This window comes from Lottia gigantea, assembly GCF_000327385.1.
Source record: "Lottia gigantea unplaced genomic scaffold LOTGIsca_2, whole genome shotgun sequence".
NCBI classification, from domain to species: domain Eukaryota; kingdom Metazoa; phylum Mollusca; class Gastropoda; family Lottiidae; genus Lottia; species Lottia gigantea.
Window position 1 is genome coordinate 5,158,280 of NW_008708400.1, and position 24,557 is coordinate 5,182,836.

The following is a 24,557-nucleotide window of genomic DNA, read 5'->3' on the forward strand; positions in this document are numbered from 1 at the left end:
CCATTCGTCCAGTGATAGTATAAAGATTAGCTAAGTCTTGTCTCGCAGCAGGTTTATCTGGAACATATTTCTCTAACATGACATCTTTCGGATCATAATAATCCGGTTTCCAATCCGGTATACTGCCGTTACTTTTTGTCGGATCTCCGAATCTCTCACAGAATGTTCCGTACGGCTCAGGTGAGCGACATCTATGAACATCGTGGAAGGCAATGTAAAGGAAGAATGGCCTACAATAATTTGAAAGCCAATTATTGGACTGTTTCCGTACTTGAATCAATGATACACGTGTTAGCTCGGTGCGCTAGGTTATTCTTGACATGTTAGACTACGTGTGATCTTATTATATTCATAGTAACTTTTGATGTTCCTGCAATTGCAAATACTATATTTATAGAAATTGCTCGATTTTATATTGTTTATTTAATCTTTCTGTGGTATTGCATTGTATGAGTAAAAGTATAGTATGTATGGTTGGTATTGCGGAGTATCTGCCTCAAACAGAGCCGATTCAACCTACACATCTGTTGATGGGGCATGCTACAAAATTGGATCGATTGTACATTCTTGATTTATTATTACCCCTTTGAACTGGATTAAATCGGATCAGTTAATTGTAGCCTCTGTACACCGACGAGTTTATATATACTATATCAATTGTGTTCAATTGCTGTGTATGTAATCACATGAACAGTTTGTACATACTTGTCTCCATAAGATGAAAGGAATCGTTCCACCTGATAATTCATAAATGTGATATTTCGTCCAATCTGGTTCATATCATTCGTACTCTCCGTTTCCATAAAATCAAATGTATAAACAGATTCTGGTTGTACGTGATATTTACCAATAATACCTTAAAAAGAAACATAACTATTTTGATTCATACATAACTTGACAATAACAGTAATCAGATTACTATATTTCTTCAAACCAAACTGGATTTAAGCTTTGGAGAATAAGCCCTAGTAGACAGCTTAAAGTATTTCAGAAAACAACAATATTCAACAGCAATTAGACAATCGTGACCTATAATTAAGCAGATGGTATTGGGTACAGTAGTATTTTTTCTGGTATTCAAATGAATGAAAGAACCCAAAATGCACTATGCACGAATTTCTTATCCCTGTGCTGTCTTACCTGTCCTGATGCCATTATCGCCTAATATTTTAGGTAAACTGATGACATTATCAAAAGAACTGAAGTGGAAACGTCCTGAGGCCAAACCATAGATACCATTCTGATGCTGTGGTAATCCAGTTAACAAAGCTGATCTGAAACAGATAGTTTTTATATTTGTGAATCCACTAGCTGTACCATCATCTCAGTGATATGAATAATCATATAGTAAAACAATGGAATACAATAGATCTAATCGAATACAACAAGAGAGAATCAAGGGGATACAGCAGGGTACAGATATGTATACAAACCTGCTAGGAGAACAGCTACTGACTGATGTAAAACCATGTCGAAATGTTACTCCATTAGCGGCTAGTGCGTCAATATTAGGTGTTTTACAAACTGGGTTGTTGTAGGCTCCCATCTGAATACCAGCATCATCACCTTCAATGACATCAACAAAATGAATGAGTTTTATTATGATTACTTTATTGTGCTAATAAAGACAGTGAGGTGCAATGAGTCATGGGGCCTTCATTTTTTGAGTAAAACATTGTAAAAACAAACAACAGAGATCCTCCCATTTGGATCAGAATATGAATCTCCAATGTTCAACCAAGCAGGCCCGTAGCCAAGAGGGGGCTTGGGGTGGGTGGCTTGGGGTGGATAATCAAATCCTGCCCCCCTAGAAAAATGTACCGGTCACTTTTTTAAAATACACCCTTTTCTTTTTCCTGAGTCAATAGGAGCGGCAGGTAACTGAGTCAGAGTGAATAGCCAACAGTGATCATTCAGGCATTTTATGGTGGAGTTAGTGCACCAGTCAGCTGCATTGTCGATCATATGATGAGTATTTCGATATTTTGATTATACGTAACGAAAAATAAGGTTATGGCTTTCAGGGCTGCGTTATGCGAAATGGTTCAACAAAATACTAAGTATTCCTATCTGTAGACCTACTTAAGAACTGTTTTTGAATATCTTTCTGTTTATACTTAGCTGAGGATGAAACCAGATATCATAGCTTTTCATAACATTTTTAAATTTAATTACATTAGAATAGATAATTTGATACAATTGAGTTCGTTGATAATCATAAAAAGGCTGCAGTAAAGCGTCATTGGTAACAAAATTATTGATCTGATACTGGATTGTAATCTGTCCCGTCTCAAAATTCAAAAGATTTTAGCCATTTTAGTAACAGCTGGTATGATCGATTTCCATGGCTGGAGTATTCAGTGTCAAGGGACGCCCCTTTTTGATTTCAATGTCGGGTGTTTCACATTACATCTGCGGGTGCATAAAAATTCATCACTGAAGGCTACACAGATTGGAAGCATGCTGTGGGTGATACTGGAAAGGGCCTCGAGAAGCATAACAATTGAGGTGTCAAAACAATTTCTCCAAGATAACGTTGCCAGTACAGAAAATCAGGACTCCAATCTTGTTCTTCAAAAACTATACGAGCAGAAATTGGCTTTCCCTAAATTATATGCACTGGCTGCAAGCGTCGCCACATTCGGTTTTAGTATCGCTGTGTGTGAAAGCAGCTTTTCAACTCTTACTCGTGTTGACTCACCACAACGACGATCTATGACTCAGCTTCGCCAGCGCAATCTTGTTCTTCTTGCCTTCAACAGGAAGCGTACTCAGAAAATTAACTTGGACGTATTTGTTCAACGTTTTGCCATAAAACATACCCGACTACGTTTAAACTAAAACGGCAATAAAAATGTAACATATTATTTGTGTGTTTTAACAAAAATAATCTCCAATCTAAAATACTCCATGAAAGTCCGTTTCCCGACGTTTAATCGTCTGTCAAGGTGCTTTGCTAAATTGCCCCCCTCGATTGCACGTTTGATTACAGAAAGCTGCGATAGGGATACTGAGAAATGTTAGAGGACAGAGAGATTACAGAAAAGCTGGGATAAGGATACTTAGAAATGTTAGGGAACGGAGAGATTACAGAAAAGCTGCGATAGGGATTCTGAAAAATGTTAGGGGGTGGAGAGATTACAGAAAAGCTGGGATAGAGATATTGAGAAATGTTAGGGGACGGAGAGATTCCAGAAAAGATGAAATAGAGATATTGAGAAATGTTAGGGGACGGAGAGATTACAGAAAAGCTGCGATAGGGATACTGAGAAATGTTATGGGACGGAGAAATTATAGAAAAGCTGGGATAGAGATACTGAGAAATGTTAGGGGACGGAGAGATTACAGAAAAGCTGCGATAGGGATTCTGAGAAATGTTAGGGGACGGAGAGATAACAGAAAAGCTGGGATAAGGATACTTAGAAATGTTAGGGGACGGAGAGATTACAGAAAAGCTGCGATAGGGATTCTGAGAAATGTTAGGGGATAGAGAGATTACAGATTACGGGATAGAGATATTGTGATATGTAAGGGGGCGAAGAAATTACAGAAAGGCTGAGATAGGGATATTGAGATTTACTGAATCAATCTTACCGAACATTACAACCACATTTTTAGCATCGGATACAAGAATCAAAAGACTTATAGCTAGATACAACATAGTCCATCGGCACGTATCTAGGCTACATTTCGCCATGTTTGATTATTATCGGTTGTATATTGAGATAATAAGGTATTGATTATCATGTTCTATATTAGAGATAAAGTCTGCAGTGGGTCATCTTACTTTTTAGTAATGTGTGTCGGGACACTGATAGTTTCTTTTTGCACCAGGGCCTTATGTGATAGAGCATATTTTGCGATTATTAGCGTCATTAAACACTCAGATTTAGTGGATTTGCAGGAACCACAGATGTCTTATTGAACATTGGAATAGTGCAAATTGAAGCTGTCTCCGATACACATAAAATTTCTAAGAAAACAATTCCTTTAATATTTGCTTTTCCGATTAATTGAGTGTTAAAACGGCCTTAATATTAAGACAAAGTAGAAACGGATGATGACACATCTTAAGTGTGTTACATCGCCAAATTGACATGTTCTCCACATTAAAGGGACAGATTTGCCATTTTTATACGCCCACATGAAATAGGAGTTTTTGACCTCGTTCTAGAAAACGCTTTCAAATTTAGCTCTTTAAACAATAAAAGGCATGATTCCTGCCAGATTTTGGTTTTATTATACATACGCACTGAAGGTTGATATTGCCTTCTAGAGTTTCACAAGCTACAAATTGAACAAGTTTTCAAGAACAAGGACAATAACTCATACTCAATATTATTCAGTATCGCCCTAAAGAGTTCAAAAGAAGTGTTGAAGGTTGAATATTTCATACTGGTGACTGTACTGCTAAACATTTTTATTAAAAATCAAAGCTGCCAGTGGGCGTAAATTAACTTGCCTGGCAAGGTATCTTTGGAGGTTGATTCGGATCTTAGATATATGTAAATAATCTTTAGAACAAGGAGAACTGCACGAAAATCGCTTAATTCCTTCAATTATATATATAATATAATATAGTATCTTTACTCAAATCACATTGAGACACATGAATATAACATACACATCATATTTACAGTTAGTGACAGTATGGATTAATAATATCTACAGTTAGTATAATCTGACACCTTATAACATCTATAACCTTCGGTGTTCATTTAAATTTATGTACAATAATAGAGATCAATTTACATAGATTCTCCAACTCTGTACCTTGGCTATTAAATAAGTTATACATATTAATAACTGAAGGATGCTTGAGGTAATAACTTTTCACAACTTTAGTGCGTTCGTTCTTGAGGATTTGGCATTTGAAAATGTAATGGAATTCATCGCCTACTTCATCTTTATTGCAGAGAGAGCAAATACGATTTTCTACTGGGATATTTATGAAAACCCCGGTTTCAATTGGAAGTCTATGACATCTAAATTTACTAAAGAAAGTATTGTCTGTACTTCAGAGGTAAATCAATTAGGTAATGTTCAAAATTGAACGTGGATTTAAACAGCCGATAATTTAAGCATTTACTAGAATTATGTACAGTGTTATTCCATTCTTGTTGATATTGATCTTTTAGCCTTAACAGTAAAAATTGTTTCAACCAGTTAGCATTAATATCACGGGCTTGGGTGTCCCAAATATAAGACAACCCAGCACTGTCTAAAATGCTTTTTATGGAGTTCAACCATATATTAGACTCGTATGATGTATACAGAGCATTATACAATTCACAGGCAATTTTCGATTGAGGACCAGTTACAAGTTTATACCAGTAATTAACCATTCTATATTTTATATAAATTTGCAAAGGGTATATACACCAAGTTCACCATAGACCATGACATTTGGGGTAGAAGTTTTTACATTCAGTAAATATTTACTATATATCAAAGTAGGAATTTCACTTTCTATTTCTAATTTATATGTCTTTTCTGTATATGGCAAAGTCTCAAGAATAGACCTGTCGTCATCTTAACTTTCAAACAATCCTCAAATTTCGACTGTGAACTGTGAACACTATTACTGATAAGCTTAGCTAAAAAAAAAACATACCGTTTCGGAGACAAGGGTATGAATGGTCAAAGGGATGGCGAATCAGTTCCTTTAAGCAATGCTGAAGTATAAAATCAGAAAATCAGTTGCACTTTCTATACCTCTCCATTCATTATCTTTTCAATGTCAATTTATCTAAATTTGATTTTTTGATCGTGACACCGTTTCTAAAACAAAATGTAACTTGAATCAATATAAATTCTTATGATCTATATTTAGTTTTATATTCGTCAATATTTCATTCTTTACTATGGAAGTCACTCGCGGCCATCTCACAACCTCTGAGTACCAGCAAAAGTGGCATATGGAATCAATACATCCACATCAAAAAAATTTTAATTAACACAATAAAAGGAATTTTCCAAAAGGCAGTGGCAGAAATGACAAACCAACACAATTATTGACACTCAATGACAAATGCATATTGGAGTGTCATTGCATTTGGATAACGACGATCTCAATATGTCAAATGACCACAATCAGCTTCCGTAGAGATCAAATAAACTTTCAAACAATAACGCACCTGTATTTTAAATGACAAATTACTTTTATCCCGAAGTAGTGACATCTTTAAGCTCCTACTCCCGTCACGTTATAACATAACGTAGATGAAATGTCTTTGTTTCTTGTATTATAGTCCGTATTTTGACGTCAACGTGGCCTATCGTACTAACAAAAACAATCCGGATTGAGTTCATTCATGAAGTCGACAAATTAAAAAACCCGGAAAATTACGGATAAATGTATTCTGAAGTAACTTGAATATTTCTCGGAATAGGATTAACGGATTCAAGGCATCGACATGTTGAAATTCTTAAGTATCTGTGCCTTATGTGTACTAGGACTATCGATGGTTACTTCAAGGAATATTAACCTATCTTCATTTAACGGACGTAAGTGCATTTGTTTAAAGGGCTTGGGAATCTGTCTTTGAGCCACCTTCGCCTAAGCACCTATATCACAGACACAAATCTATAACAATTACTTTTCTTTGTTCTGTGGATTTTAATCTTGTAGATCTTTATAGGTTATATCTTTTTTGATATCTTTGATACATTCTTTGCAGTGTCTGCGCATTCTATCTTTATTGTTACATCATGTTTAGTGTTTGTGATACGAAGCTTTAATACACCCATGTACTGGAACGTTTATTATATATTCCGAAGCAATAAGATTTCTTGAAAATATTTGACTTCATTCATCGTAGTGGTGCAATGTAAATAAACTGAATGTACTGTGCCTTGAATACCCCTTAAACTTTGAATTTGTTGCTCATGAAATTGTTTATATTTCAGGTAACAGAAGAAATGTTCCTCTGGTTACAGTTGACATCCTACCCACGACCGAAGATCTTCAAGCACTGAAAGAACGTATCAGAAATTCACCAAGAGCAGTTAACATATTACCAGCACCAAAGAAGATCTCTAAAAATACCAAATCTAAATTCGGAAGACCAGTCTCCGAGGTATCAGCATTGACTAACATGATTGTACGGGCAGGCGCCACAAGACGTAAGTGTTCATTTTATTTTGTATCTCAGAGAATATTGTCCCATCATACATAATCGTAAATCGTGTACTCTGGTATAAAAAATCTTGTTTAGGTGGTGTGCATATGGCCCATGCCTATGGCACAAAATTCTTGGGCATCCATAAATGCTTTCATACACTCAACTCATGTTTCATCTGAAGACGATCTTTTATTTTTCAGAGAGCTTGTCGGTAGTTCCTCTTGGTCCTAGTTTGTCACAAATGACAGATCTAGGTAAGTAACAATACATCTCAGTGCATGTTTTAATCACAGTCCGTTGAAAACCGCTAACAATGGCTAACTCTCACAACTGGTAACATATGAACTAACCGACTGAACTCCTTTTGCCCTATTAATACATATAAACTGTTACCCTCAGGTCCAGAGCAATTATAAGCTAGAGTAGGGTATGTTTACAGGGACGCCTGAATCTATTTCTGACAATAAAACACTATCATTCAAAACTGTCAAATTGTAGTCTGGTATCGTTGGGAAACCAAAGTCAAATGAAATTTCATCCTCAAAATTTGAAAATGTGGATTTCTTTTGTGTTCCAGGATCTTCCCTGACCAGTCTTACTTCTGATACCATTGCTAGTCAGGTTTCTCCTGATTACCTTCCAGAAGGAATAGTGTTTGGAACGGGAGTACCAATGGTACCGGGTAGCTCTTCAGTTGTTGACGGTACCCAGGATATGATACCGACCAATCGAGCTCTGCATCCGAGCATACAGCACAAGCTTCAGGGAACAGCAGATCATCCTTTCGTGGTTCATGTATCAGATCCTACGATGGAAGTACATCACGTACCACCACCATCCAGCTCAGTACCAGAGAATGGGGTCGTTTTTGCTGGTGCTCGTTCGCCACCCACTTTAGGGCCAAGCCTGGTGGATCAGATTGGTATCGAGACTCCAATAGTTGAACAGGGGCTACCTACCATAGGAGAGCAGGCACCACAATGGGTGTGGCCTGATGGCGTCAACACTGGACCTTTTCTGGGGTAAACAATAATATAAAAGAAGATATTTGGACACCTGTGATTTAATTGGACACATTGAACAGTGGAAGAGTCAGTGGACTAGGGTCAATGAAAAACCTACTTTTCTGCTCTTTTCTGCTTTCTAACATGGCCTGGGATTAGCCAGTGAAGTGTTCCACCGATAGATATTTTAGGCAGCCGTCATAGGATATGAAGTTAATTAATATTATCCAAAATTATCCACATTTTAAACAAATTGAAAAAAAACTTGAAATCCGACAAATATAAGTGCTATAAATTTGCTTAAGGGTAAGCTGTTATATGAATAAATAATTTTTAAAATTGTTCAACAGATTTAGTTGTTGTTGGAGATGATGCAATTTCAAGTTCAAAAGACCCAGTTATTCCAAAACGTTTATTTTCAAAATCGGTGATTAGAAAAGTTGACTAAGAGCAAATCTGGTGTGTTCTTGTCACAATAATGTCACTAATTTGTAATAAATGTCAGCGTGGACACAATACACGAGGCTGAGATGACGAGATACGGTGACAAGTGAAGGTTCATTTCGATAAACCCACGAGTCATAAATCAATTTTATATTTTAAATAAATCAATCAGTGACAGTTTTCGTTCAAAATGAAATTGATTGCCTATTTTAAATCTGAATCAAGGAAACGTTCTATGTTATGACAGCAAAATGAATTAGTTCTACGGACAATTAATTGTAAAAAAAATGTCACAATGCAATTGTCAAAAATCATTACTGCTAATTAAATCCTGGACAGTCGCACATGATACAAATCGTCAAAGGTACCATTTTACTAGCAACTTGCCCTTTTTTGAAACAGAAACTTACAGAATCTCTGGGATGGAAAGAAAACAAAACAAGCAGAGCTAATCCTGGTTTATTTATAAAATAATAAAGATTCATATTTAAAGCTTAAATAAGCTTAATATATACGAATTTTGGAAATAATCTCATATCAACTTAATCAGATTGAAAATTTAACAAAACTTTCAGTTCTAAGCATCTTTCTTGTGAAATTTTTAAAATCACTTGCATATCTTGATTATAATGTGGTTTACAACCATATACAGTACATGAGACTTAGTTTGTAATTGTACATCTTAGATCGTCTTTGTGGATATAATAAATAATTTGAAGCCTGAAATTTCCCTTAGCATAATTGAGACATCCAGAATACATGTTTTCCTACTCACAATGTAGTAAAGAATTTGAAGATCTCATCAAAAGAATAAGTAATAATTTTAGAGAATACATGGCAATTATAACCTGTATCCATTGAAAAGAGATAAATATTTAATAAATTAAGCTTTCAGTGTCATCAAATAAGTTTATGTTGTTATTCCGAATGTACTAAAATATTGTTGCCTGACTGTAAACATACATTAATTAATAATAATAACATTTATAATACAGAATAAATACTAAAATATACAGAGTTAATATACATAATATATCACATTTATACAACATTGTATTAACTAATATAACATGATTTAGACTAGCATTAACTAATATAGCATGATATTGCCAAAATGAGCTAATACAGCATTGTATTGCCTAACATTAGCTAATTCAACATAGTATAGCCTAATATAACATTATATTGGCTAGCATTGGCTAATATAACATGATAGAGCCTTACATTAGCTGATATAGCATAATATAGCCTAATATTAGCCAATATAACATACTATAGCCTTGTACCTTGTTGAGCCCATTAGTAGCTAATAAAGACCAATCTTTCACTGAACTAACATGGTATTGCCTAACATTAGCTGATTTAACATGATAGCCCAATATTTGCTAATATAATATGATATAGGCTAGCATTGGCTAATACAACATGATAAAGGCTAACATTACCTTACATATCATAGAACAGTCTAACATACACACTATTCTTAACTTAACTATAAAATGATGCAATACCGAAGTAGCTAATCTAACATAATATAGCCTATCACGTGCTATAACAACATGATAAGCTTAACATACATACACCATACACAATGTTGATAACAATTATAACATGATGCTTAACTTAGCATTAGAAATTCGATATTATAACAGGAATATGAGCCAAACATCTAACATTGTCTACTGTAACATGATTCACTTGAAACATTTTCTATTGGAGCATGATTTAACAATTGCTAATGTAACATGATAAGAGTATGTCATAAGTTAATTATCACCACACTATGTCACATCAGCTAATACAACATCATATAGACTAACATTGATGCATAGCTAAGAATAAACAAATATAACATAATAAAGCTTATCATGAGATAAACAGATATACCATGATACATTTACTAACATAACATCATACATATCTCAACAGATATAACACAGCCTAACATAACATGATATGCACCTAACAATACATAGCCAAACATGATGTATATCATGACACAGTGGAAAATAGGCCATAGCTTAACAGAAGCCAATATCACATTATACAGCCATACATGACGTGGACTAATATTAACTAATGTAACATGATACAACCTAACATGACATGTACTAATATTAACTATTGTAACATGATACAACCTAACATGACATTGTCTAATATTAGGTAATGTGACATGTTAATGCCTAACATGACATGGACTAATACTAGCTAATGTAACATGATAAAACCTAAACTTACATTGTCTAACATTAGCTTGTGTAACATTATGAGACCTAACATGACATGGACTAATATTAGCTAACATACGACTTGATAAAGTCCAATTTTTAAACTATCACAATAAAACCAGGTCAAAAAACTAATTGACACTTTCTTTCAATTTCCATTACTATGAGCACATCAATTCACAATATAGCCTAAGTAATTAACTAGGTACTAAACTTACTATTTCTTTTAACTATTTGATTTTTCTACCATAATACTTCCCTTTTGTATTTTCATGTATTGCACAACTATGAATATGGAACTTAACACATCACCATGTCTAATGTTATGCCATTTCAATTTATATACCTGTTTTAATGGTGCGGGCACGCAAATAGTCTTGGTCACCAATTTTTAACCTTGATTAAAATCTCACATGTTCCCCTGATTCCACAAAAAGATTATTATGTTGCCCACCAGATTTATATATATCAATATATTTGTTGCCGATTGTTTTATCGTCAGCAAGACAGAGTGTCATCATCATGCAATTGCATGACTGGAGATTTTTTGTCTCTTAGTGTGCCGATTGGCTAAACTCATAACAAGACTCTACCAAGACCAATCATGTGCCCACAATTAGACATACCTCTTATCCAATTCACAGGAGTTTCCACGACAATTTTTTACTCTTTTTTCTTTAATTTACTTTCAATAAACTTTAACAAAGAAAATGATCACAAGTAGGAAGTTCAAAAAAGCATTTTAAATGGTCTTTTATTTAATCTATCTATTAAAAACTTTATTATAAGCCATAAAACTTTCATAAGCTAGGTATAAGCTGGTCAATAGTAAATATACATTATTCTTATATTCTTGTATGCCTAGATTTGCAAACCATGTCTGACTATAGCTCAAAAATGCTCAGACATGTTTAAGCTTTAGGATATTGCAAATCAAATCATAATTTATAGATTTTTTCCATAATTTCCATATAAAATTTGAAAAAATCAGAATTTTCATCCTAGAATGTTGAAGCTTCAGACGTGGTTACTATGTGTAAAGATAAATTCTAAATGCCAAATGACTAAAATATTTGCTTTTGAGTCCCATTTTTCTTATTTTTTTGTTCAAGGATCAAATTACAACAATTGACCAGTTAACTATCTAGTTAAATAGGAGTTTACAATATCTTCATTTGATTTTCACTTAATTTATCAAAGGTTAGATATTGTCAACTCATACTCCTTTGAAGAATCATCTACACTTAAGAAACATAGTATTATAATATAGTTTATATACAATTATACTGTAGGTTTTCATTTCATTCTATCACATGATTAGCTCAATATTTACATTACATATATACATTATCAACTGGAAATAATATCAAAACACCCCTCATTTTCAAAATAAACTCTTCTAAACATAAAACACCTATCATTTCATTGAAAGTTTACATGTGTTGGAGAGTTCAATGAGAAATTTGGGGGTGTCAAGTAGATGACATACCTTTAATCGTCAATAATCAATAAATTAATTAAAAGTCAAAAACTTTTAAATTTCAAGCTGAAAAGCAGAGCATCTATAGACATAATGTATCAGGTAAGATATTTTTTACACACAGAAATATTTTTTCTATAGGAATGTTTTACAGTTAAAACACTGTGATTTTGTTCTTACAAGGTTAAAAACTTCAAATTCAATTCTAGAAACCAATGGTATTTTTTAGATTAACGATCCAGACCATGTATTGGCCAGAACGATCTAAGCACTAGGATATCTTAGAAACAGGGTTAGAAGATAGGACCCTGATAGCGCTAAGAGAATACATGGCCTGGTTTCATGTTTTTACTTATTTAGACGATATACAAATAAATTTACTAAAATAAAAGGAAGAAATTAATAAAAAAAATCTATAAGAGATAACTGATATATTTAACTCCATAATATTCAGGTAAATCAATATAAATTGTAGTTATTTCTTTAATATCTTTACTCCAATATTTCCCCAAATTTCAGCTCCAAATCTGGGAGTTTTTGGTCGAGTCCTAAAACCGTGTTTTCAGTCCGCTAATCTGGCGAGGCAGGTGGCTCTGTACAAAAATAGGGAGTGGCATCCTTCACTAAAATGGTATGACAAACATCACATACTTTAGATGCACGTAAATTTCGACCACTGGCTACAGTTTTTGTAATACAGTCATTACAGAATATTTTACCACAATGTTTACAATGATGCTGAAATACAAAATGACATAAAATTTCAGAGAAAATCTTACATGTTCTAAAATAAATTTTCAAGATACTTTGGATTCAGTTTTGTTTGTTCATAACTCTCAGAGTCTATATAAAGTTCCTATAAACAGAATATTCTACAAGCTAGTCCAGCAATATCTCCAAGATGTGCTCTGCAAAATATACTTACTAAAAATAATTTGGACAGGCCACACTGTCCGTGATTTGTCCATCCAGTAGATGATTTGTCCATCCAGTAATTAATTTATCCATTCAGTACATGATATGTCCATCTAGTACATGATATGTCCATCCAGTACATGATACGTCCATCCAGTACATGACACGTCCATCCAGTACATGATTTGTCCATCCAGTACATAATTTGTCCATCCAGTACATGATTTGTCCATCCAGTACATAATTTGTCAATCCAGTAGATGATTTGTCCATCCAGTACATGATTTGTCCATCCAGTACATGATATGTCCATCCAGTACATGATATGTCCATCCAGTACATGATTTGTCCATCCAGTACATGATTTGTCTATTAAGTACATGATTTGTCTATTAAGTACATGATTTGTCTATTAAGTGCATGATTTATCCACGCAGTACATAATTTGTCCATCCAGTACACGATTTGTCCATCTAGTACATTCTTTGTCCATTCAGTACATAAGTTTTCCAACTAGAACCCTTCTCTAAGTAGTTATATCTTACCTTCCTTTTGGTAACAGAAAATACTTGTTTACAATTCATACATTCATCAACATCATCTTCATGTTGCCATCTAACTTCATTTTCAGCTTGACGAATCTTCTCCAGTTGGATCTAATGGAGGGAAATAAATCACATAAATCTCCGGTCAAAATGTTCTTTCAATGGACAGTTGGAATTACGGTTCACAGCTGATCATTCACATCGCAGTAAACATGAACAAACTTATCGAGAAAATAACCAAATTCTAGCAGCTGCCATCAACTCGACAGTCGACTGGTGAAATCCAATCAAACCTGGTGATTGATCAGATTTGTTAAAAATCTAGTTACTTTAGATGGTCATCATCAATGTATGATTGATTCAAATACCATTGCTGCAAGAGTGATCAAGAAATTTTGTGAATTGTCAAATATGACCCCTTAACCAACCTGCAAGCTCTGTGATAACTTAACAAAATCTCTCTGTACAGCTTCACTATTATCTAGATCTATTTGTAATGATTGTATTTTACTTCGACTAGCCTGACTTTCTTCTTCAAATTTTACCTGTAATTTATAATAGTACAATATAATTATCAAATTATACATACACTCATTTACACTGAGTCGACTAGAATAATGAGGAAAAATGACTTATAAAAGATCACAAGACTTTGACATGGCGACCAAGATTATAACCCACAATCACCATAAATTTTTTTTTGACTTAAAGCACAAAAGATATTCAATATTCAATCTCTTACCTTTGCTTTATCAAATTCCTCAACTCTCTGTTGTAAAACTGATATTAATTGTTTATTTTTAGCTTGGAGATTCTTCAATGCTAGTTCATTTTCTCGGAATTTAGTTTCAAACTCTGCTCTAACGGCTGATTCTCTTTCTAATTCTGATTGGATACTTTCAAAACATGCTGCAATAGAAATATCAACACTGCAATATCTAACAGACAAACCAATATCAATTAAAATAAGCTCAAATATCAATATACTATTAACTATTTAAGCATATATACCATACAGTATAATAGAAAGAAAGAAACAGATAACCATTTTTAACAAGGATAACAGCATAAGATCATGTACACTAGCCGGTCCTTCACAAAACTGCTTGGCATTTATCTTCCCTGGAATATCTGTACACGTTTACTGCTTGAGTAAGAACTCACCATTTGTTCCACTTAACTAACTAATGACATCATGTGAAGATTTGGACACTCTGAACCTAACGACTGTGCTACAGTGAAACTTGAACATGTCTAATGGGAAATGAGTCAATCCCGTGTGTAAATGTAACTCTGCCATGCACACTATTTTCAACTCAAGACTATCTATTTGTCTGCATTTTTAGATGTAATTATGTTGTTTCAATCATCTACACTGAAATCTTCAACTTCAAATTCAAATTCTGGAATCTATATATCATTAAACTACCTTGTTTTTCCTGTAGGCCATGTATTTCCTGTGTTAATGTTTCCTCTATATTATTTTTCTCTTGTTGTTCAGATACAACCTGGTCTTTCAGAAATAATATCTCTGATCTGAGTGTATCTTCTAGATGTTCTTTAGCCACCTTAGCAGCTATTATCTCTTCTCTATATTTCAATAATAATAACTGCATCTCCTATAATGACCAACAATATGTGTTTTATTGATATCTTTGTTTTAACTATGTATGTGGTCTAAGGGATTATATCATTTTCAATCATGCAGTCAAACTCAAGTTATAAGATGAATATCAATAGCTGACAAAAAGAATAATTTTAGAATGCAACACCGAATATCATATGTTTACAATATTCCATAATATGAAAACATTTTCTGTGCTCTTTCAAATATATTGAATTCCTTTAATCTAAGAAAATGATATCTAAATGATCATTACCTCCATATTATCAGGTAAATTAATATCTTCATTCTGTAACTGTTGAGCTGTTTTAGAATGTTTCCCCATTAAACTTTCATTTTCTTCTTGTAATTTATTCAGCTGAAAAACAATGTTTACAAATCTCTTTCAAAATACTACATGAGCCAAACTTTAAATGCCATATGACCTGAAAGTTAGCACAAAGGAGCTAAATTTGTAATGTGGCATAAGTCCATTTTGGCGCCATTTATAGTAACAACAACAAAATTTTAACACATACCTCTTTTTGAACTTCTTGTCTTGATTCTGTTAGTGTTTTCTGAAATTACATAATATAAATAAATTCTAAAGTAGGGCTGTCAACAATCATATGGTAACCCATTATACCTGACCAATATGGTTATGTTTTCTTGTGAATATGGAAAATCAATCCATAAGTATTTAGTAACAAGTTACTCTTCGACAGGAGGCACTCGCACAGGGTTATTTATTAGAACTTTTTATATCCATGTGTGCTATACTTCTCATTGGTCAGATACTAAGTACTATACTTACTAATTGGTCCTGTAACTGTAATTGAGATTGAACTGATTGTTGTTTGGTCTGTACTAAATACTTCTCACTTTCACTCAATTTATTCTGTAGACTGGATATCTGGAATAGAAAAACACAGAATATAGTAAAGTTAAGAAATATACAAAGAGTTGAAATGAGCATAAAGAAGATCCCAACTGTTGAATGAGATGGCCTAACCATGGTCTAATCAGGCTCACCCCAATCATGGCTAGTCAACTTATTTCAAAAATTTATATAAAACTTTTAATCTGAATGAATGTGTTCTTACTATCCTCAATACATCTTGACACTACCGAATAGATTATAACACCAGGTCGACCCCACCACAAACTGGCTGTATCATCAGAAGTTTTCCTTCTTTGAGAAAGAGTGAAATCACAGGCACATAATTGATTCAGGCACTAAATCGTCTAGAAAACAATAATCGAACTCACTACTGACAGTGTTAACAATTACACAGTTTGAGAGTTGTTTTGAAGTCCCTCAAGAAAATAATCATAAGTCTAACTGTAGATGATAGAGGTAAAGCTTGAAGAAATCCAACTTACCAGACCAAAAACTTCATCAGCTTTAGTTTTGATAGCCTCCTCTAACTCTGCTATATATTTCTGTTGATTTTCAGAAGCTGTCTTCTCAGATTTTAAATGTCTATCTAGTTTCTGAGCTTCACTTGTAGCTTCTTTAAATTCTGTCTGTACAGTTTGTAACTGAGCTTCATAGTTTGTACACATATGACAAGGACGACCAAGCTTCTCTCTTGAAGTTTTCATCTGAAACAATGTGAGTTAGTGAATTAAATCTAAAAAGCTGCAGTACTATAATCAATTTATTACAAATCATCCATATTCCAGACGGTAACAAATAAGGCTAGTAGGATCCTTTCATGAGCTGGTATTTGGCAAGGCATTGATCCTTTCTGGATTATCTTTCCAACAAAATTGAGTGGTACTTGTTACAGATTTCAATACTTTCATCCAACCGAAGTCAAATATGCCAAAGAGTTTATTTATATCACTCTGAATGACAATATCTTTTCATTCATTAAGAATACAATTTTTAAGAACTTACAATAATTTATGTATAAAAATCATCAAATTCTCTGTATAAAGATCAATATGTCCATAATTGAAATATAAAGAGTGGGCTATTTGTTGTCGAAATAGCATATCACACATTTTACAGGACATTCCATGTCTGACAAGATGAAAGTGATTTCCTAAAATTAGATTATATTATACCTCTTGTTGTAATAATTTCCACTCTCTCTCACTAACTAATCTCTTGCCTTCTAGAGAGAGATTATCAGATTTAGATTTCGCTACTGCTAAAAGAGATTTCCTTGCTTCTACTTCTGGGGTCAGATCTATAAAAAGACAATATAAAATAGAAATTCTTTGTCCTGAGGAGAGACTTTAAAGGAAATCCTTACCAGCAGGCATTGAGATGAGTATTGCCAGAACCGCAACCCTACTTTGCTTACGCTTTCGATTTCCATATGTCGATCTATTCTTGGACTTTCTCACTCAGCCGCTATGTTGTGGTTTTTTTTTTCACATGTCTTTGTTTCTCTACAAATAAACATGTTTTTCAAAACTTCTGTTACTCAAAAATGAGAATGAATTGTTTTGAGTCAGTTTTTGCGAAAATTATTCAATTGAAATATACTGCAATATTCCCTGCCTTTCATAAGGTCAAATTTGCCAAATAAAATTACCTGTAATGGCTTTCATTTGTGCTTCAGTAAGTGTAGGAAGATTTAAAACTTTATCAGGACTAATTCTAACGGTAGTGGTAGTGTCAAGGTCACTCAGAGACCGAGTATCGTGTATACCACTATCTAGAAACTTATCTTCTGATAATAAACTCAACTCTGACGTAGACAAGGATGGGTGGACCTCACTATCAATCAAATCAACTTCATCAGAGTTAGTTGAGTCTAGGGAAGCCTTCGATTGACTTTTGGACTTATCTAATCCATCTTTCGTTTTCTGAAGACAAAAATCGCAAAATTCATTTGAGTTTAATCGAATGGGACAAATTTACTCCAAAAAAAAAGTTAAATTTCAAGTTCGAGTTAATATATTACTTATTTAAAAAAAAAATTGGTAATTTTGTTAGAAAAGGATGCAATTTGTACCTGAGAAGTGAATCACAGAAATTGAAATGAACTTACTTGTAAATTAATATCTGTTAATTTATTTCTTTCTGAAAGACAAAATACAAATGTTTGTAAGCAAGGTAATGATTATGAAAATGACAAATTTTGATTGTATCTGTACTATTGAAATTACCAAATTTATTATAGATTGTAGAGGTAGTTTGTATTTTCCCACACAAAATGTTGAGAAATACTTTACCTTCACTTATTTTGCGTCGTTTTTCAGCCTGTTGTTTTTCTTGTTTTTCCCTGGCCTCTTCTAATTCTCGTACTTTCTTCTCTTGAGCCTCTCTATCAGAATCTAATTTCTGTAGTTCTGATAGTAGAAAGAAAAGAAATTTGACTTTTGCTTATTTTCCATCCAAAACAAGAGTTTTCGTAAATACATGTATTTTCTTTTTATTTTTCTATCCGTCCTAGTCTGAATCCGGTACAGAGAAGAAGGATGCAAAACTCCATTTCTTTATGTTTCAATGTTTTTAATTTAAAACTCTAAAATATCTTACAACAAATCTAAATACTGTATATTTGTTTTTGTAAAAACATAAATCTTTTTTGTTTCAAGAATTTTAATCATGCATTACAAAAAATAAATAATTTCTGGGTTTTACATCTGAAAGTATATGCAGCTCAAATAGATATTATTACAGGCATCTGAAAGATGACCTCCTGTTAATCTTTGTTTGTTTAATCATAGCTTCCTTACATCTAATTGTTACTCATTATTTTTCTATATATATTGTTAGACTTGTTATATTATTCACTTCTCTTGATAACGCTGCCTGTATGAGCATGTGAAACGTTGAGTTAATAAATGTCAGAAATAGTATATCCATATATCTTCTCTTGATAACGCTGCCTGTATGAGCATGTGAAACGTTGAGTTAATAAATGTCAGAAATAGTATATCCATATATCTTCTGCTTCTTTACCTACTCCTATTTCTATATGTCTTATAAACAGTACAGGCATATTCTATATCATTTCGTATAAGTATAATTTAGCATTCTTACCAGCAATTTGTCGTTGTTGTTCTTGAGACAGAACTCCTTCAATTCTTCTCATATCCATCATCATTAATCTCTGAGATTCTAGAAACTGGTCATTAGCCATCTGCCATGTTTGTTTTAGTGAATCATGGTTACTCTTTTCTTCTTCAAGTAACGCACAAACTGAAATATGAAATTGACGTGTAGCCACTAAGTAACCAAAATAACAAACTAATAGGGATTGACAAAATCTTAACTGATGATTTTAGTGTTCCAGTCATTTGATTGGTTAATCATTTAAATTGATTTTAAATCTAGTTTCAGTAACCAATCAGAATCTGAGTTATTAAAATCTTGATTTATCTCAGTTGAAATTTTGTGAAACGGGTCCCTTTTCCTAATTAAATAATTCTGTCAAAATATATTTCTAACAGAAATAGGGTCAAAAAACTAAAACCACCCTATTCAAACTAACTTTTTTAATTGGAATGTCACATTTAAGAATCATACCTTCATCTAACTCCTTCCTGACTTTTTCTGTATCTTCATTTAATACATTCTTCTGTGTGGTTAACACAGTGACAAACATTTCCAGGTCTTTCCTGGCTGCTTTCTCAGCCTTTAAATATCGTACTAACTGGTTGACCTTGTCTTCACCCGTAGAAAGATCTTCCAGGTCCGGTAAAGATGGAGATTTCCTGTCCTCACCGTTTATTATGTCACCGTTCTGTAAGAAAAGAATTCAAACTCCAAACATGCTCACAGACAAATACAAAAAACCAAAAAAGCAATGGACATCAAAACAATGATGTGATTCAAAGTAGAATTTTGAGGAATACAATTACCAAAATAACAATATAAACTTTGAATCATATTGCAGAATTAAATGTTCCAGAAGAGTACTCTTTCTAATTAGGCACACTCACAGTAAATAATTTTTGACTAGTCACTTATTGGCTTCCAATTTCATTTTTTTATAATAAAATACTATGATTTATCCATTATGAACTTTGGCGTGGTCATGTACTTGATCACAGCAACATAATCTGTCCATGTAATACACAATTACTTGTGTGTATATTTTAACAAATTGACTACAGTAACCATCTTAGTGAAACCCAGCCTAAAAGCCATTCTGACTTAATATAATCAATAATGGGAGGTTGAATACCTCAAATAATTTTAACCACACATACCTGCATTTCGGCAAGCTTTTTCTGTGACTGTTCTAATTGATCTCTTAATGATGCTATTTCTTTTTCTAGAGGTAAAACTACTGACTTTAATACTTCAGCATCTTCTTTAGCCTATAAATAGATTGTAATAGGATTATACAGTATTATATATACATTATATAGTTCAAAATATGATGCTCTTACCATGCCACAGTTTTAATGGTAACAGTCAAATCAGGTCAAGACAAAGAAAGAAATGGATATCTATGTAATTTCATAGAGAAACACATAAATAGCTTTTGGAGTATTGTTTTCTCTACAGGCCAATAACTGCCCAATTTCCTTTCAGTGATCTACCTGATTAGCTAACACAGGTCTGAGAGTGTGATATGGAAAACTACTCTTCTCGTTTTAATAGGACAATAAACCAAGGCCAAGTGTGCTACAAGCTGCACATGTTAAAGATCTCTCGACAGTTGGAAATAGAAAAAGAGATGGTTAAAGCTCCTGTACTCTCAAAATGTCCTTCATTGCACACTACATGGTGTTGCCAGTCTATGTTAGCTAGTTGGATGCAAAAAAGTAGGGTGTATAAATTCTGTACTATTTATTTTGCCTTTTACAACTTATATCTCAAGACAAAGTCATTATAATACCAATTCGCATCAAAATAATTATTTTATATAATATTCATATTATTTAATTTACGAAAAACCATACCTTTTTCATGCTATCTTCAAGGTTTTCATTGTGTTCCAAACTAGTATTGCTTATAGAGCCGGGGCTTGCTGGCATAGGTAAACTTCCACCAACACGTTTTAATGATTTAGATATAGATGTCAAAAAACTCTCACTTCCAGTACTGATAGTCCTAAAATACACAGAAAAAGTATTTTCATTCAATTGGTATCAAGAGCCGTGTTGATCTACAGTTGCTTAACAGACCTTAACGAGCCGACTGAAACTTCACAATAAGTAAGGTAAGGTTGTGATTTAATAAACACGCATCAGATTTTTAGCTTCATGGACTTTCTTAAACTGATATCTGGTTGATAAGCCAATACTTTACTTCATAATGAGTCACAGTTTTGAGGGATTTGATTAAACAATTTTAAAATTAAAAAGTCTTCCATCTTCAAATCTGTACCCTTTCAGAGACTTATGTAGAGGTAAATAAATATGGACCACAGCAATATTGATCTTAACATAGAGGGAAGGGCCACCTAAACTTAAAAACTTTACCTTTCGTGTCCTAGTCTACTTCTTAATTCCTGAATCTCCTCTTCATATCTGCCTGTTAAATCAACCAATTTACTTCTCTCTATATCATAACGTGCTGCCATAGACGTTGTAGCTTCATCTGCAGCTTCTATAATATTAAACAAGTCCCATGATTATTATGAAAACTACCTACAGTATAAGTACTGATACGCTGTATTACATGAATCAATATTCTTATTGGAGGAATTTGCCAGTCATGTTTGAAAACAAATTTCATCTATGATTTGGTCTATAAGATGATCTTGTGGTAAAATTTTAATCCTGAACTTAAGACGTGTGGCTGTGATAATTCTCAGTTAAGTAATAATATAACTTTTGTTTTATATAATGGGTAAGCTTAAACGTCTCTTCTGGTCTAACCCACATGTAGACATTGCTAAACAAACAACATTTTAACTTATTACATAATGCTTGACCTCCGACCTCAAATATATTTACTCTACATAATTCTGTTGCTGTTATCAGAATTGAATGACCTACATAAGCGTTAGGTACATGCTTAGAATTATAACTTAAGGTTTGTAACAATGCAGACTAATCAAAATATATATCAAATAACATATAATTTTTATTTACAAAATATATTTAAATTGTGGCAATTGGTGTTGATTTGTGTCCAAACCCTTTGTGTTTGCAAGTATTGACTATGCTCATGCATAAAGATAACCATAGAAAACCAGAGTTACCTACCATTTAGAAGACCTTGTAAAGAAGCTATCTCTTGTTGGCATTGTTTCTGTATAGATTGAATCACTTCCTGTTTATTGACTTCAGATAATGCTGCTGCTGTTTTAACCCCTTCCAATTCTCCTGAAACTTTCTCTAATTCTTTTTCTAATTTCTGGATTGTTTCTTGATACTCAGCTGATTTACTTTTGATGGTACATAATTCCTCTGTAACATAACAAAACATTATCAATGACTAATGGCTTGGGGTGTTAAAGCTACACTACTATACTTGGAAATCTTAATTAGAAATTAGAATAAGGAAATAATGATGCTACAAGGGTATCAGGAGAAGATAATAGCATTTAAACGAATTGATTTGACTAAATTGAATTCAAAAGTGGCATGCTTTGTGTAACATGTATTGATTAATATGATTCTGCCTGAATTTGAAACAAACTGTACAATACATGTAAGCTACCTTCTTTTTGTAAATACAAATCTTTAAATTTTGCCCTCTTCTGACCAAATTCATTTTCTAATTCTTGTTTCAATGTGGCTTCTCTATCTTCTAATGTAGCCACTTGCTGTTTCAATTTACTCAATTCATCTGTAAGTAATATCATTTGGCTAATTAGCTTGGGCTCATGAATAAAACATGAGCTTCATTCAGCTAGAGATTTATTCAGTACAGTGACAATCTTATTATGTGCAATATTGACATTGTACAAGAAATGGCTATCTATGTGTTAGATCACACTCATTGCTATCCGATATGTCCTATCATCTCACATTAAAAAATATTCTATGAAGCTATCAATTGGCAAAGATAAACTGGCATTAACACTATTTAGGAATATGCCTAGAACAAATGAAGTAAGGATCATTACATTTGTAGTCCAGTCAAATATTGCTCAATAACGCTCTTTATCTTTTAAACATATTGCACTATCAGGAACTGATGTCTCATTATCTTGGATTATTTGTCAAGAATTCTGTAAAGGATCGTCTTCCAATACAGTTTTGAAGGAGTCAAAGTGTCAAAATATTTCGACATGGAAACAAACCCAAAATAGAATTGTTTGTTTACAAAATTCATATCGTGGCATTCATGCATTCCTTCGAATTCTGAAGCACAACGACAAATCAATGCATATTACCGTTTGAAACAGGGTCTGCTGATTCCAGAGGACCAAAATCATCGACATCAGTCATTTTGGGGAATTGTTTATGTTTTTATTATCATTTTTCTATAACCGATCAATTCTGAACGTCATTAATTTCAGTGTAGACACCTATTTCCGGCAAGGGAAGACTACTCCATAACAAGTGCTTGTTCAAGAACCAGACCACAAATATTTCAGTCAATTCCATTTGGAATACAAACTCCCTTATAAAATAGCTGGTTATTTTTTTTAACTTAATTGATATCCTCGGTATAAAAAGTATTGAATGAAATCCTTGATAGCAACATATAAAAAAGCATCCCATTGACAATACACTGTAAAAACCAAATCAAAATATAAATTGTGATTATCAAATTGCTCAAGCACTGAGCCTGAGGCACTTGTAAAATATAAGTAAACATCTTTCAAAAAGCATAAAACACAAGCTTACCACAATGAAATTAAATATAATATCCAAATTTAAAGTTAAATTTTAAGCAATCATTACAATGTATCAATTACATCTTCATTGTCAGTGACTGTCTCAACGTATCACTGAGGCTTAGGGGTGTGATATCTTTATTATGGATAGCCATTTCATCAAAAATGTTAATTGATAATTAAGGTGATTTGATAAGTTTAACTTCTATCAAATTGGAAATATTTTCTCTCAAGCTCTTGGTCAATTTCCACGATTTCTTAAATTCTACTTTGTCTCAACTCTCATTCAATTCATGATTATATTGACTACTTCGAAGGTGGATCTTATTAAATCTCTTTTGAGACTTTTTTTTACAAAATTGAATTGTAAACAAACATAGTTTAAATCATTCAGATCAATCTGATGTTTTCAAGACTTTCCGTAAGAAATTGTTTTGTCAACTCTTGATAAATTGTCACCAAGCATCTTTGTTTTTAATTGATATATAGGATATCATCAA

At 33.1% G+C, this 24,557-nt stretch overlaps 3 protein-coding genes across 3 annotated transcripts in view; 1 reads left to right on the forward strand and 2 right to left on the reverse strand.

Moving 5' to 3' along the window:
• The window catches only part of LOTGIDRAFT_228392 (hypothetical protein), a 5,864-nt gene extending 2,141 nt beyond the window's left edge, over window positions 1-3,723 (reverse strand). Inside the window, exons 1-5 of the mRNA XM_009053445.1 lie at window positions 3,595-3,723; window positions 1,434-1,566; window positions 1,141-1,274; window positions 706-856; window positions 1-230 (exon numbers count right to left, since the gene is read on the reverse strand). Coding sequence (XP_009051693.1) covers window positions 1-230; window positions 706-856; window positions 1,141-1,274; window positions 1,434-1,566; window positions 3,595-3,697 — 751 coding nt within the window. The 5' untranslated portion in view covers window positions 3,698-3,723. The remainder of the gene's footprint in view (window positions 231-705; window positions 857-1,140; window positions 1,275-1,433; window positions 1,567-3,594) is intronic.
• Window positions 3,724-6,326: 2,603 nt separating this feature from the next.
• LOTGIDRAFT_228393 (hypothetical protein) lies at window positions 6,327-8,472 on the forward strand. Its single transcript, XM_009053446.1, has 4 exons — window positions 6,327-6,507; window positions 6,910-7,125; window positions 7,325-7,378; window positions 7,702-8,472. The coding sequence occupies exons 1-4, from the start codon at window positions 6,417-6,419 to the stop codon at window positions 8,148-8,150; spliced, it is 810 nt and encodes a 269-aa protein (XP_009051694.1). The 5' UTR covers window positions 6,327-6,416; the 3' UTR covers window positions 8,151-8,472.
• Window positions 8,473-12,665: 4,193 nt separating this feature from the next.
• LOTGIDRAFT_228394 (hypothetical protein) lies at window positions 12,666-23,738 on the reverse strand. The gene is made up of 21 exons (XM_009053447.1): window positions 23,611-23,738; window positions 22,932-23,060; window positions 22,475-22,678; window positions 21,746-21,872; window positions 21,224-21,374; window positions 20,525-20,635; window positions 19,839-20,055; window positions 19,353-19,511; window positions 18,539-18,655; window positions 18,355-18,386; window positions 17,896-18,169; window positions 17,420-17,544; window positions 16,730-16,951; window positions 16,161-16,259; window positions 15,886-15,924; window positions 15,624-15,725; window positions 15,173-15,362; window positions 14,486-14,652; window positions 14,172-14,288; window positions 13,744-13,854; window positions 12,666-13,021 (listed from the first exon to the last, which is right to left on the reverse strand). Exons 1-21 carry the CDS (start codon window positions 23,663-23,665, stop codon window positions 12,854-12,856), a joined length of 2,916 nt encoding a protein of 971 aa, XP_009051695.1. The 5' UTR covers window positions 23,666-23,738; the 3' UTR covers window positions 12,666-12,853.
• Window positions 23,739-24,557: the final 819 nt, after the last annotated feature.